Source organism: Perognathus longimembris, chromosome 13 (genome assembly GCF_023159225.1).
Source record: "Perognathus longimembris pacificus isolate PPM17 chromosome 13, ASM2315922v1, whole genome shotgun sequence".
Classification (NCBI taxonomy): domain Eukaryota; kingdom Metazoa; phylum Chordata; class Mammalia; order Rodentia; family Heteromyidae; genus Perognathus; species Perognathus longimembris.
Genome location: NC_063173.1, coordinates 61,773,685 through 61,789,052, shown reverse-complemented (window position 1 = coordinate 61,789,052; position 15,368 = coordinate 61,773,685). Strand labels below are relative to the sequence as shown.

At 56.5% G+C, this 15,368-nt stretch overlaps 1 protein-coding gene across 2 annotated transcripts in view; it reads right to left on the bottom strand.

The window, feature by feature from the left end:
* Positions 1–10,839, bottom strand: part of Cars1 (cysteinyl-tRNA synthetase 1) — a 36,802-nt gene extending 25,963 nt beyond the window's left edge. Inside the window, exons 1-2 of one of the 2 annotated variants that reach the window (XM_048361025.1) lie at positions 10,745–10,824; positions 2,916–3,164 (exon numbers count right to left, since the gene is read on the bottom strand). In XM_048361025.1, the coding sequence (XP_048216982.1) occupies positions 2,916–3,164; positions 10,745–10,769 (274 nt within the window). In that variant the 5' untranslated portion in view covers positions 10,770–10,824. Of the gene's footprint in view, positions 1–2,915; positions 3,165–10,744 lie in introns of both variants that reach the window. The other variant, XM_048361027.1, reaches the window with a different exon arrangement.
* Positions 10,840–15,368: the final 4,529 nt, after the last annotated feature.

The following is a 15,368-nucleotide window of genomic DNA, read 5'->3' as shown; positions in this document are numbered from 1 at the left end:
CACAGTGCCTGGACTGCCTCTGCTAAGCCACAGAGGCCCCGGCCCCATGGAAGGCCTCCCCTCAGACCGTCTGCCAGCTCGGCTCACGGGGCTCACTTCCCGTCTCCCGGACACCTCTGCCTCCTCAGAAGGGCTTTGCCCATGGTGAGAGCCTGCAGGTGCCCCACTCCTGTGTGTCAACTCCAACCTGAGGGCGCAAGCTGCTGGTTCCCACCAAGAGAGGCAAGGAGCTGTGGTGTGGGCAGTGGCCATGCCCAGGTCCTTGCCCTTGCCCGGGCCATGCTGGCCAGCGTGGAAGACGCTGTGCCCGAGAGGCCAAGGGCAAGGGAAGGCCGCCCCCTGAGGGAAGATGAGGGAGGGGACAGACCACTGGCAGACAGACTGACAAGGGTGCACCAGGCAGTCTATGCTACAGGTGACTTCAGCTCAGCCACAGGCAGCCAATTCTGACTGAGGCAAACCTCAGATTCTGAATCAACAACACCAAGTGGTAAAGCCAAGTGCAGTCTCACAGGCCACATTAAACCGCCAATGCCCTCAAAGGGAAATCGCCCACCACCTGATGGTGTTCAAGTGCTGTTTTATGATTCCGGCGACAGCTATGAGAACACCTGTGAGGGCTGCCACAGTGGGCCCTCCTGAGGACACGCCACGTCAATATTTGGCTTCCAGCTCCAGCAGGGACTGCCGCCAGTAGCAGCTGGGAGGGGATGCGAGAACATGTGGCTGAGTCAAATTCAGAAAGACAGGGAGGTTACGCAACGCCCACCTCTCCCAGTCAACCACCCCCTCCCCAAGTCCATGGGCTTTCAGCTGAGTGAGGGTCTCCCACGCCTCCCAGTCAACCACCCCCTCCCCAAGTCCATGGGCTTTCAGCTGAGTGAGGGTCTCCCACGCCTCCTGATGACGCTCATCCCAACGCCTCCCAGAGCGCCGTCAGCCTCTGTGGGAGACTCTGCTGAGACACTGTCACCTCTTCACAGAGAGCCCTGACCCCAGGCGGCACGTGCACAGTGTTGAAATGAGTGTCCCTGTCCCGACACTGCGCACCAGGACACGGGAGAGTCGGGGGAGGCTGAGCCTGGAAAACGGGGCATGGAGGACGGCGTGGGCAAGGGTGAAGGAGCAGCCAGGAAGCGTCTACCCGGCCGAGGCTCACCCCGTGGAGAGCAGGGTCACCCACACAGGGGAGAGGGCCAGACTGCACACACACCTTTGGGCAGACATGGCCTCATCTACCAGCAGCGGACACCCCACCTCTGTGAAGAGTAGGGCCTTTCTTGGAAGCCCAGGGATCAAGTGGACCTCCATGCAGGAGCCGCAGAGAGAAGGCCCACAGGTGGTAGACGGGGGGGGGGGGGGGGGGGGTAGAAGGAGGAACGAGAGGAGGGGTGGACAAGGAGGGTGGGCTTCGGAGATTTCAGAGACAGGCCTGAATGGCCGCTAGTAACGCAGGCACATGGATGAGAAGAGGACTCGGAGGCCCGGGGCCTTCCCAAAGCCACTGGGCAGGAAGCGGCAGCCTGGACTCCAGCCCCCACCTGGGCTCTCAGCCCCGGCTCCCATGATCCTGGCTTGGATCCTGGGGGCAGGACAAGCCTGTCAGCCCCGGAAGCAGCCAGGGTGAGGGCCACCATGGCAGGTCGGAAGGCCTTCAAGGAGGAAGCTCTCCTCTGCTCCTTGGCACGGATGGGGTTGGGGCTGCATTTTTCCCAGGGCCCACAGAGGAAGGAAGCCTGGACAGGCCGAGGCGGAGGCCGTGAGCCAGGCTGCCTTTACTCTGTGTCGTCCAGCCCCTTCCCTATTTCATTTCTCCAGTCCTGTTCTGAGCTCTATGACCTCAGGCTAGATCAAGGCAGGGAGGAAAGACCCTGACCTTCGAGCCCCACGAGAAGGTATCTGGCACACAGACTTCACCCGGGCCATCGCTGGGGCAAGAGCCCACCCACGGAGACACAACAGTCACCCCCATTAAAGGATTTGCTGCAGGAGAATCCAGGAAACCGAGCTAAACCCCAGCGCAGAGCCTCAGCAGCCCCTCCGCGTGCCGGCCGCAACCCCGCCCCCCCACCCCCCAGACTGGAAGGTCCCCAGGAACCACCGCAAGGACCACCAGAAGACTGCACTCAGCTTGGCCCACACAGAGGCAAGCATGCTCACAGACAGAGGGAGCCATGCTCACGGAAGGGAGCCCTCTGATGCCAGAGGCGCCCTGGGAACCCCAGCATTTCCTCACAAGACAGCAGCAGCCATGTCTGGGCTGAAGTCACAAAATGCAGAGATGCGCCTTGCTCTGATTTCTGAAAGTCCGTGCCAATGAACTACCCTTCAGAACTTATTTCCCCCAGTACTGGAGCTTGAACTTGCGGCCTGGGTGCTGTCCTTGAGCTTTTATGCTCAAGGCTAGAGCTCTGTCACTTGAACTACAGGTTCCACTCCCTGCTTTTTGTGGTTAACTGGCCATAAGAGTCTCATGGACTTTCCTGCCCAGGCTGGCTTTGAACCTGGATCTTCGGATCTCAGCCTCCGGAGTAGCTAGATTACGGGCATGAGCCACCAGCGCTCAGTCTCCTTTAGAATATAATGATATAACATGGACAGAGAAACTGAGATCTTATGGAAGGGACAGAAAAGAACCAAGTCAAGTCAGAGCAGGCGATAGCCCAGTGTGGGGGCAAGTGGCCCCCAGATAGATCCAGCCATGGCAGCTCTGCTGAGCTAACCACAGTAATACCCTGTTCCTGAAGAAACAACTCCATGGGCCAGGATGCTACACTATCCGCAAACCAGAAGACACAGCTCCCGGCCCTCAGGCATCCACTGCCTTAAAGCACCCCCCCTCCCGCCCCCTGGACACTGGAGGAAGCCCTTGAGCCTGGCGCAGCCATTCTAATGCAGGGGGGTCAGTTACTCACTTGCAAGGAGCCCGCAGGGCTCGCCTTTGCCATGGGGGCCACCCAGGAGCGCTTCAATGTGCCTGAACCACCGAGCCACGTGGAAGAGCCTCGAGTCCGTGGGCGGGGCTGAGAGCTGCCTGAACACGTCCACATCTGCCTGGGACAGTGAGTACCCCTGGACATAGCTACGCGTGCTGAGATGCTGGTCCAGGGCCCGCGCCCTGGCCGCCTCATCACTAATGCTCAGAATGGACCTGTAGTCGGCAGCTGCAAAGACAGAGGGCACAGGAGGTCAGGCAGTGGGCAGACACAGGCAAGGTCACGCAGGCAGGGCAGCAGAGGACACAGGACACCGGCAGGCAGGCAGGCAAGCAGGCAAGCGGGCAAGCGGGCAAGCGGGCAGAAGGCTGCCCCGAGGTTGCGGGCAGCAGGGAAAGCATCCGGAAGGGGCAGATCCGTGGGTCAGCTCGGAGCAGGGTGCCAGAGGATGAGGAGTAACTGCAATGGCTGGAACGACGGATAGGAACACCTGAGAACTCCACACCGGCCATTTGCACCTGTCTGTCACGGCCACCGTCATTGCGGTGGATTGTGTATTTTCTGTTCTGTAGATAAAAGCTCAAAAATAAAAAAACCAAAGAACAGAGCGCTGGTGGCTCACACAGTCCTAGCTACTCAGGAGGCTGAGGTCTGAGGATCACAGTACAAAGCCAGCCGGGGTAGGGAAACCCATGAGAGTCCTATCTCTAATTACCTAGCAAAAAGCTGAAGTGGTGCAGCATCAGCCTGGCACGAAGAAGCTAAGGAGGAGTGCGAGGCCCTGAAGGAGCTCCAGTGCCAGCACCAAACTCACCAAGAAAACAAAGCACAAAAGGGTCTGCACCCCTTTTCTAGAGCAGAGTCTGGGAGCTGGGGTAGGAGTGAGGAGTGGGTGAGCACTGCAGAGCCCCTTCCGTAAACAACCCTGCACTGAGATCACGATCACGGATCTGCATGCCCCCCCCCCACTCTCCTCAGAGCACCTACCTGCTACAAAGGGTCTCAGCGGGGAGCCCAACCACAACTCCTAAGCACAACTGCAGACTCCTCCACCCACTGGGGTTCCTATGGCTGCCCCCCCCCCCCCGCCTCCTCATTTCCATGCTCTTTCTGCGGTCCATTTGGCCACTTCCACAAGTATCTGACCTGAGGAGCTTGGGGGGGGGGGGGTGTCAGGCCCTGCCCCCAGGCTCAGCCTTCCTAAGCAGCAGCCGACTGTGGGGGGAGCGCCCACCTCAGCCTGATCTCCTGGGAGACTTCACTGGCTGAGGGAACTGCAGAAGAGGCTGGGCCCCGTGTTATCTGGGTCACTGATGAGCTCTGAGCTCATCACTCTACTCCTCCGCTATCAACTCACTACCTGCCTGGTCCAAAACCAAACCCTAAAATAGACACAGAGCAAATCTGAACGTGGGGTGTCTATGGGAAAATCTGGAGTTCCTGAGATACCTGGATGAGTCACAACTTGGAAGGGAGCACAAAGCCACAGCAAGCCTCTCCGCCCTGGCTGGCTCCTCCCCGAACCAGGTTCTTCCTCTCACGGGGAGGCCAGCCTCCAGGAGCAGAAGATCCCTCTCACCCGCAGCTTGGGTATGGAGCCCCACATAGGCTGCCCACAAACATGCCTGCTGGGAGCTGGCATCAGGCTCATGCTACTCAGGAGGCTGAGATCTGACGATAGTGGTTCAAAGCCAACCTGAGCAGAAAAAGTCCTTGAGATTCTTATTGCCAATGAATGACCAAAAAGCAGGAAGTAGAGGTGTGGTTTAAGTGGTAGAGCACCAGCCTTGAGTGGGGGAAAAACTAAGGGACAGTACCCAGGTCCTGAGTTCAAGCCCCAGCACAAGCCTCCTCGTCCGAGGACCCTGGACCTGCCGCTCTCCCTCAGGCTCCCTCGCCTTCATAGACACAGGAAGCTCAGCGCCCTGTCCAGCCCAAATGAGATGAAAATGAAGCCCCTGAGAGGCACAGTAGAGGACCTACCTAGACGGGACGGAGCCGGGTGAGCCACGGCCCCTGGGGGGGCTGGCCGTACCCCCAAAGCTGAGTCCACCGAGGCCAGAGGTAAACCAGCAGGAGAGGGAGCCAAGGGGCAAAGGTGACATAGCGTCCCCCCCTCCCCACAGCGAGCGGGAAGCGCAGACCACCAGGGACGCCCAGATGGGGGACCCAGTGTCTCTGCTAGACAGGGCCACGCATGGCTTCTCACCTTCCTCATCATGACACGTCTACACAAGGCCTACGAGATGCTCGTGAAAAAATCCACGCACCCTCCTGACAGCCACCAGAGCTCCGTGCTAAGGAGGCAGCACCAGGAGGCGCGGAGGGGGCTCTGGGAGATGGGCGCAGGCCCCGGGCTCTGCACCTGCTCTCCTGGTAGGTAAACCACGCTTATAACAGCATCCCACCTTGTAAAGCTGTGGAGCAGCTAAGTGAAATTACACTTATAAAGTGCTATAAACTCCTGGCACGGGGCCAGAGCCCCGCGTGCCAGCATCATGGTAATGATTCTAATTGCCGGTCACTCCACTGCCAACGAAGCCTGGCTGGGAATCTCTCCAAGTGGGCAGAGTACGAGGCCAGGGGGCCCTCCAGGGGTGCCTGGCGGAAATGAATCCCAACAGGTCGACTCTCACCGGGTGCTGGTGTGCTAGACCTCAGGTGGCCCCCAGTCTGAGGCCGGATGAGATAAGAACAGGGCAACAGGCAGACAGACTCCCTGGCAGGCCCCCTCTGCAGCTAGTTCGGCTGGAGCTTGCCCCTGCCATTCCCAAACTCCCGCCCTGCCGCTACAAGAGGGCAGGGCCACCACCAGGCTGGCCAGCCCATCAGAGGACAGAGTGTCCCAAAGATAGACGTGACCAGCGCAGTGCTGGAGCCGTTCACCTCATGTCTACTGAGACCACACAAAGGCACAAAACCAGATCAATTCCCAGGACACACTGCGTGGACAGCTCACCAGCCAGACACCCCCTCGTTCTTTCCCACCAGCTCCCACCCCTGCTGTCAGCATCCGCTTCTCCCGGGAGGCTCTCCTAGCCCAGTGTGACCGGATGGACAGGACTCCAGGGACGGCCAAGGGGGGCTCACCTCGTGGGCTTGCGCTCTGCTTCTAGACTCCACGAGGTAAGAGTCCCTGAGGTCAGGTGTGAGGGCAGCAGGGCAGGAGTCCGCTCACCTTGAGCTCCCAGGAAGGTCGGCCTCACTGGGTGGTGTCTACACCTTCCCAGCTCCCTGGCCCTCTCTCTGCCTGCTGCTAACAATCCCCCCCCCCCCCAATTCCACAGTCCTACTGTGCAGGCGTACCAACAATACGCTGCTTGTGGGGTCTAAGTGCACACCTGTTCTGGGCCACCACTTCAAGACCTCGGAGGCCAAACCAGCCCTCTGAGTCCAGTCTCCTTGCATGCGGAGGGGTCCCCGTCTTCTCAGCTGTCACTCATTGTAGGGCCCCTTGAGCCCCGTTCCTGCCCCAGGGAATGACCCCATGCCTTCCTCCTTCCTGGAAGGATGCCCCTGGTGACTGAGAACACCCAACTTCCTCACACACGGAGACAAGTGACAGACACGGAGGTGTGGCTCAGGAGGTGGGTACAACACAAGCCTTGAGCAAAAAAAAAAAAAAAGCTGAACAAGAGCTCAAGGCCCTGAGTTCAAGCCCCAGTCCTGGCACAAAAGAAAATAAGACAATACCCTGTATTACCACTCTAGCTTCGAAGGTACCACACAAAGGCTGAAGACCCCAATCTCCTCCCTCGCCACCTGGAATCCTGAGTCCATAGACGAGCCCACAATAAGTGTTTGTAGCCCACAAACATGTATTTCACCGTGCTGTGAGCTTAGGTCTTTGGTCTTTTTTCTTTCTTTTTTGGTGCCAGTCCTGGAGCTTAAACTAAGGAAGGGCCTAGGTGCGGTCTCTGAGCTTTCTTGCTCAAGGCTAGCACTCTACCACTTGAGCCACAGCACCACTTCCGGCCTTCTGGTGGCTAATTGGAGATAAGAGTCTCACAGACGTTCCTGCCTGGGCTGGCTTTAAACCTGGATCCTCAGATCTCAGCCTCCTGAGTAGCTGGGATGACAGGCGTGAGCCACTGGTGCCCAGCTTTGCTCTTTCGTCTTAAGACACGTGGGGTGTGGAGGCCTCCTGTCTTTTTCTCCATATGGAAGCCACAAAGGTGGCACGGTGCAGGTGGTCTGGGATGGTGGTTAAGATCCCAGCAGCCACCAATCTCCCCAGGGAAGCCTGTGCCTGCGCCTGCCCCTGCCGGTGGCCCTGAGGGACCTCAGGGTTCTTATCTGCAGAGGAAGATGCGGCAGTATCTGCTACAAAGAGCATCTCTAGATTTCCAGAGGACAGACCTGAAGGACTTAGAGGGGGACCTTTACAGTTACAAAGCAATTTTGAGTTAGACTGTGTACAATTAAACTAAGTCTAACCTCACAACAGCCACTGAAGTGGAGTTCCGAGACTGTGGAAGGCCTGCGATGAGCTCTGCGTACCCACAAGTCCAGAGATGAACCAGTCTTGCTGTGCCCTGTGGCCCCAGCCTGGGCCAGAACCACAGGAAGAGGCTTTAACCACTAGGATCGTGAGGAAGAGGCGCATGGCACATGTTCTGAGTCCAGAAACAGAATGCCTCGGAAAAAATCCCAAGACGGTCACTCAGTCACTTTCTTCCTTCCTTCCTTTTCTTAGTGCTGGTCCTGGACTCAGGGCTTGAATTCAGGGCCTAGGCACTGAGCTTTTTAGCTTCATGCTGACACTCTACTACTAGAACCACAGCTCTACGTGTGCGTGCGTGTGTGTGTGTGTGTGTGTGTGTGTGTGTGTGTTTAAATGGACATAAGAGTCTCATAGACTTTCTAGGCCCAGCTGGCTTCAAACAGGGATCCTCAGATCTCAGCCTCCTCAGTATCTAGGATCACAGGCGTGAGCCACCAGCGCTAGCTAGGACAGTCACTTCTGATGGACCAGCCTTAGGAATAAAAACCACACAGAGCAAATGTGGTGGCAGACACCTATAATCCCATTACATATGCTTTTAACCCCAACACTCTGGGAGGCAGAGTTACAAGGATCACAAATCCAGTACCAGCTGAGGCTACAATGAGTCCCTGACTCAGAAAACAAACACTCAGAACACAGAAAAACACAGCATGAGGGTCTCTAGAAGGGACATAAAGGCTTTATTTTACTGTCTCCTCAGAAAACAGCCCAGGCTCTTACCTCTGAGGGTCAACCTAGGGACTGCATGTGTGTATGTGTGTGTATAAGGCTCTTACCTCCAATTAAGCCACAAGTGGAGCCGTGGCTGAAATGGCAGAACATCAGCCTTAGGCAAAAAAGCTAAACAAGAATGTAAGACCCCAAAGTGGGGTGCCGGTGGCTCACACCTGTTATTCTAGCTACCCAGGAGGCTGACATCTGAGAATCGTGGTTCAAAGCCAGACCTAGCAGAAGTGAGACTCTAATCTCCAATTAACCACCAGAACACTGGAGTAGAGTGCTAGCCTTGAGAAAAAAAGCTTAGGGACAATACCCAGGCCTTGAGTTCAAGCCCCACCACTAGGAGAAAAGAAAGGAGTGTAAGATGGGGCTGGGAATCTGGCTTAGTGGTAGAGTGCTTGCCTACTATACAAGAAGCCCTGGGTTCAATTCCTCAGCACCACATAAAAAAGCCAGAAACGGCACTGTGGTTCAAGTGGTACAGTGCTAGCCTTGAGCAAAAAGAAGCCAGGGACAGTGCTCTAGGACTTGCAAAAAAAAAAAAGAGTGTAAGACCCTGAGTTCTAGCCTCAGTCCTGGCACAACAACAGCAAAAAACTCACAAGGACTGGGGGCATGGCTCAAGTAGTAGAGTGCTTGCCGAGAAGCGTAAGACCTTGAGTTCAAGCAAGTATATTATGAACCTATGTAAGCAAAGACAAAATGTGTGGGGAAACAGCCTAGATAGAGCACTTGCCTAGTATGTGCAAAGCTGTAAGTTCAATTCCCTAGTTCCATAAAACAAAGAGTCCAAAAACACAAGCTGGGTAAAGGTGGCTCACACCCATAATCCTAGCTACTGGAAAGGCTAAGATTTGAGTGAGGATCATAGTTCAAAGCTGTCCTGATCAGGAAAGTTCACAAGACTCTTATCTCCAATTAATGACCACCACCACCACCACCAAAACAAAGCCAGAGTAGAGTTATGGCTCAAGTGGCAGAGTGCTAGCCTTGAGAACAAGAGCTCAGGGATGGGGCTGGGAATATGGCCTAGTGGTAAAGTGCTTACCTCATATACATGAAGCCCACATATACAGAAAAAACCGGAAGTGGCACTGTGTCTCAAGAGGTAGAGTGCTAGCCTTGAGCAAAAAGAAGCTCAGGCCCTGAGTTCAAGCCCCAGGACTGGCCAAAAAAACAAAAACACAAAAGCTCAGGGACAGCTCCTAGGCCCTGAGTTCAAGCCCCAGGACAGGCATTAAAAAAACTCCAAAAAACAAACAAAGCAACCCTTCACTATGTCATTTATCAGTGGAGCAAACACACTTTTCTAGTTCTAGTTCCCAGCACAGACTGTTCAAGGTGCCTTTTGTCTATTAACTCATTTAATGTTGGCCATCAGATGAGGACAGACTGGAACCCCAGGCCCTGCAGAGCACACTGTTGTAGGATGCTAGCCGCTCCGCCGTTTTACAAGAGTCAATGTGGACTTCCCTGGCTGCCTGGCTCCTGGGTGGGGCAGACGGCTGGCATCCAGGAATACCAGTTGAATGGAATGCAGCATGCCTGGAAGGTGGGTACTTCTGCCACCAAGGGGACAAGCCCCGCACCTGGGTGTTCCACATCACCAGGTCCCAGGAGAGCAGAGCCACCTATTCAGAACCCAGTGAAGGCCAGAGAAACATGGGTACACCCTACACTGCAGGCAGGCAGGGGGCTGAGGTACCAGAACCCACACAGAGAGCATCTTCTGGAATTCCAACTGGGGACTGTTACGAATCAGGCCAGTCTCTGCTCATTCCAGCACCTACAATCTCACAGGAGCAAGTGACAAAAGTCTCACTGCTCTTTCGAGGTTTGACTTCAAGGACCCAGGTGACATACATGATGGGAGAAGGGGGAAATTCAGGCTGGCAATAAAGCGGGCAATAATGCTATGCCCAGGCAGGCCTCCCATGGTGACTACTGGCCAAACCAAAGATGAAAAGACCTCATAAAGCCCAGCTCTTTGATGTGTGTGTACAAGAGCTGGGCTTCCTCTGCCCTATTTCCCTAGGCGCAGCCTCGGGTGCCCTTCCGCCCATCCAGCTGGGTAGGAAAACAAAACAACCCACGGTGTCTGCCTTGTCCCCAAAGTCCAGCTAGGGCAGGAGGGGGGCGGGGGGGAAGGTCCCACCGGGTACCTGATGGGGCCAGGCTGCCACAGGGCCACCTCCTAGTTGGATGCACTAGGGGGAACTCCGTCCCAACTCTGGGAGGAGACTGAGGCTGGTGAGTGCGTGGCCTTTGCGGGGCAGCGTCCGCGGGGCTCCTCGGAGCCCAGAGCCCCCCACTGCTCTCAGCGCCTGGGCCTTGGCCACTGGCTTCCCCGGGGGGGGGGGGGAACTGCCAGCCCGCGGATGGGCCCCTCCCCGCCCGAGGGGCTCCCTTCCCGCCGCCGCGGGTCTGGTCCTCCGGAGCCCGGAGTCCGGAGCCGCCCAGCCCCGTGCTCCTGAGGCAGGGGCGTCTTCCCGCCTCGGGACGCCACGGCCGCGCAGAATCCCGCCCCGGGGCCCCCCGAGTGCCGCCCTCTCCCGCCCCGCACCCCAGCCGCCGCACTCACCCTGCTCCCCGGAGGAACCTGCCATCGCTGGGATCCCCGAGCCGACGCGGACTCCACCGGCGCTGCCCAGAATCTGATGCAACCACCGCCCCGGAAGTCCCGCCCCGCGCCGCCCCGCGCCGCCGGCCGGCTTCCGGGAGCGCCGGTCGCTAGGCAACGCGGCGGCGGCGCGGGGCCGGCCGGGCGTCCGGGCCGAGTCGCGGGCCTGACGGCGAGCGAGCGGGGCGCGCGCGCCCGGGGACGGGCCCGAGGCGCTCGCTCGGTGTGGGGGAGCCGTCCTGCCGCGGGGGTGCGTTCTGGAGGAACCGCGGCCTGGCCGGCGCGCTGAGACCCGAGGCCTGGCATTGGAAGGTCGGAGACGCCCGATTCCGGAGCCCTGGTTCAAGCGGGAGAGTGCCGGGCGCCCGGGCCCTGGGTTCAAGTCCCGGGGCCGCAGAACGCGCGCGCGCGCGCACACACACACGCCCCTCAGAGAACATGGTGGCTGTGGCTTTTGTCGGGGTCCCGGGGCTGAACGCGGCCTGAGCGCTGTCCCGAGCTCTTCGCGCACTCACCGCCTTTCTGGTAATCTGTGGGACTTTCCTGCCCGGGCTGGCCTCGAACCCGCCTCCTCAGATCTCAGCCTCCCGAGCAGCTGGGATGACAGGCGCGACCCCGGTGCCCCGCGGGGCATGCTGAGCTATGGCCGGGGGCAGTACACCGGTGTCCTGGCAGGAGGTGCCAAGCCCCCCCCCCCCAATCTGCAGCTGTTGGGGAGATTGCTTTTGTGAAGAAAGCCCCCTCGCTCTCTGTTCCCGTGGCTCGGGGTCTCCTCTTCTTGTTGGGACAATGTCGCATTTGGCATGTTTGCGTGTCCCGCAGATGGCATGTCCCACATTGGTGCGGAGGTGATTGACAGATAACTGAGAGCGGATGCCAAGAGAACCTTTTAGTTTCCAATTGAACCAGCAAAGAGATCAATAGAAATAGTTTTTAATGCCTGAAACTTTTTTCTTTTTCTTTTTTTTTTTTTTTGTTGCCAGTCCTGGGTATTGAACTCAGGGCCTGAGCACCGTCCCTGGCTTCTTCCCGCTCAAGGCTAGCACTCTAGCCCTTAAGCCACAGGGCCGCTTCGGGCTTATTCTCTATATGTGATGCTGAGAAGTGGAACCCAGGGCTTCATGTATAGGAGGCTAGCACTCTACCCCTAAGCCATATTCCCAGCCCCCACACCTGGAACTTACTAAGAATAAAAGTTAAGGGCTGGGAATATGGCTTAGGGGTACAACTTATTAAGAATAAAAGTTAAGGGCTGGGAATAAAGGTTAAATTTGATCAATAAATACTTGTAAGAGTTCTTTATCCTTCTGTGGGTCTAGTTGTAAATGCTGCAGAGAATCAAATCTGTAAAGGCAAAACTCAGTAGTAGTCATGATGAGAGTTTTGAAACAGCAACTGGTTAAACAATCTAGTTAACTTTTAACTAAATATTGCACTTTAGGATACTAATTGAGATTGAAACGGTTATTAAAGGTAGCTTACATACTACTTGGAAACAGACATACGGAGTTAAAAGGTATTCATTTGAAGGACCTTGACACAAACACTTAAGTGACATTCCCATAACATCAGCTACTTACTTGAATCTTCAGTAGTCTTTATTTTTTCTTTTCTCCACTTTGAAATGAACACGTAAGACAAGTCCTTCTTGATGAATACTTTCTTATCCAAAGAAACCATTTTTGTTTCCTCAATTCCCTTCTTTTTTATAGTTCCTAATCATAACTCTTAGATACATTTGTTTGCACCCAAATCTGATGAGCTTCTTTGTGGTCTGAATTTAAAACTGGGCTTACTTTTTTTTCCCTTTGGCCTGCAGAGCCCGTTCAGCAGTTATACTTGGATACAAAAAGGAAATAATTTCAAGAAATATCAGTATCAAAAAAATCGATTTTGGGGCTGGGGATATAGCCTAGTGGCAAGAGTGCCTGCCTCAGATACATGAGGCCCTAGGTTCGATTCCCCAGCACCACATATACAGAAAACGGCCAGAAGCGGCGCGGTGGCTCAAGTGGCAGAGTGCTAGCCTTGAGCGGGAAGAAGCCAGGGACAGTGCTCAGGCCCTGAGTCCAAGGCCCAGGACTGGCCAAAAAAAATCGATTTTTAAGACAGAAGCACTTTAGTTTGGTAGAAAGACTTTCTCACACCATGCTGATGTTTTTGGTTTTGCCAGTCATGGGGCTTGAACTCAGGGCCTGGACACTGTCCCCGAGCTGCTTCCTGAAGGTCCTTCAAGACTTCCACTCTAAACTCCTGGAATTGTTTTCTGATTTCGTTCCTGAGGCTTTCCATCATTTCTGATATCATAGCCTCAGTTGTTTTTTATTCTCCATCTCCTCTTCGGTCATACTGCTTTTGGAGCTGGCGAGTTGGCTTGCCCTTTCATGTAATTTGTAATACTTCTTGTGATTTGCGCATCTGGAGATCTGTAGGTGGCTTCCTTGGGTTGGGTTTGTGCTGGTTCCCGCTGGTCCGTCAGTGGAAGACTTGTGTCCTGGCTCTGGGTTTGAGTTTGGCTATTGAACCTTACTGCCCAGTGGGTGAGCGTGCCCGTCTCAGTTGTTGCCGAGGTGGCCACCCTCACTGCACTGGGGGGTGGGTAGGTTCTGTGTCTTTCTCTGCGGGACAGTGTCCTGCCGCTGTGTTGTGCTGACCCTAGTGTGCCCCTGGTGGGGGTTTGTTGGTTGCTGATTCAGCGTGGTGTGGAGGCTTTTCTCTTCTTTGGTTCTTTTTTCCACTCTGTACCTTGGTCAGAGGCACTCACCTCTCAGATTGAGATTTGCCGCTGAGAGGCGGCTTGCTTTGCTTGTATTGCTCCTGTCGGAGCAGTTGTTGCTGTTGAGGAGCGGCCCACCCACCTGTGTGGGGAGCGCCTGTCAGAGCGAGTGTTGCAGCTTGCCCGCTTTTGCGCTCCCGCTGTGGGTCGGGCAGGAGATCCTCCTGCTGGCGGGCTAGCACGCTGGCCCACGCTGGCCCTCCGGTGAAGGGGATGGCTGTGCCTTTGAGACCCCGGACTCCTGGCTGCTAGCCACTCCCATCTCTTTCCGGGTTCTACCAGAAGATATGCCAAACCAGCCCCGCCTCTTGTCTAAGAGCACATGTGCCACCATGGCACCTGCTGAGCTCGGAGGCCGAGCCAAGAGGCCGGGCCTCTGCGGGAAGTTCCGTGACATCACCGTGACGGACAGTTCATTAGCCAATCGTTAATACCCAGTTAGTCCCGCCTCTTTCTGCCGCCATTACTGTTATATATACCCCTCCTTGAATAAAACCCTTTGGGAGCCGGTAGTCCATCAGTCGGCTCCCCGAAATCTCCGTGTCCAGCGTCTGCTCTTAAACGTAAGGGGGATTGGGACGTGGGTGGTTTCTACAGCTCTATCCCAGCTCAGCTTAGCCCGACTGGGACATGCTCTGCCCTCCTGCCGGCGGGAGCAAAGTGCAGAGCCGAGTGTCCCTCACAATTAAAGGCTTGACGTCTCCCCAGGGGAGACGTGGAAATTAACCCCGACACTCCGGGGGGGGGGGGCGCGCGTGTGTGTGCACTCAAATGCTTCCTTTGGGGACGTGCTGCCCCGAGTTGTTGGAGGGTGCTTGTGCCCTCTCGCGAGTTTGCTGTGGGGGGCAGTATGCATGGGCCCCAGCAGGATCAAGTGTCTATGCACGGGTTGGTGCCCACAGACTGCGCCTCCGCTGTGAGGGGGGCGTGTGATCGGGCCCAGGTGTCCCTGCTGGGCTGGTGTTGCTCACCAGCGAGCCTGTGACTGTTGTTCAAAAAGTCCACAAGGGCCAGGTGCCTCAGGTGGGACTTCCAATGCCTACCAGTCCCCGGGCCCCTGCTGGGGAGGGGGCAGGGCCGGTGCAGCCAGGTTCAGGCTCCCCAGCTGGGGCTTTGGGGGGGATGCCTTGGCGCTGCTCTGCCTCTGTTAGTTCCCGTGTCCTCCCAGAGGTCTTAGCGCCGCCAGATATGGGGCTGCTTTATTCCCTCGGGGTGGGGAGGGGGAGGGTGGGAGGGAGCTCTAGCTTCTTTGTAGGTTTTGGGTCTCTGAGAGCTGGTCTCCCGTTTTGGGGGGGGGGGCGGTACTGGGGAACTTACTGGTCCTGGGTAGTGTGTGTCCAGCGCTGCTGTGGGCTTTTCCGGGGTGGGGTGCTGGGTTGTGGCGATTGGTCCTTTGGTGGTGGCAGCCCTGTCTGCACCGCAGGTTCCCCTGCTGCTTAAGACTGATCCCTGCTGTTCGGTTCTGCAGCTCCGGTCCCTCGCCGCAGCTGCAGCGTATATCTCTGTCGGTCTGCGCTCCTTCTGGGGTCCGTGGAGTTCCTGCTGTCTGGACTCTGCGCTCCTGGTGTGACTTTTCGGCTATTGGTTTGCCAGCTCTGGGTCCCCTTGCCCAGCCTGGCCCTCTTCAGGCCAGGGTCAGCGGGTGGGGGTGGTGTACCCCAGAGATTTTCCGGCTCCATGCAGGTTATAGGCTGTTCTTTTTTTGTTCTTTTGCATTTCCCATGTTTCTCTGTTGCTTCTGGTTGTTGGGTTTGCTGGATCCTTGATGAGGTGTTGGGTGCTGGAGTTCCCAGCTCACTATTCCATTGA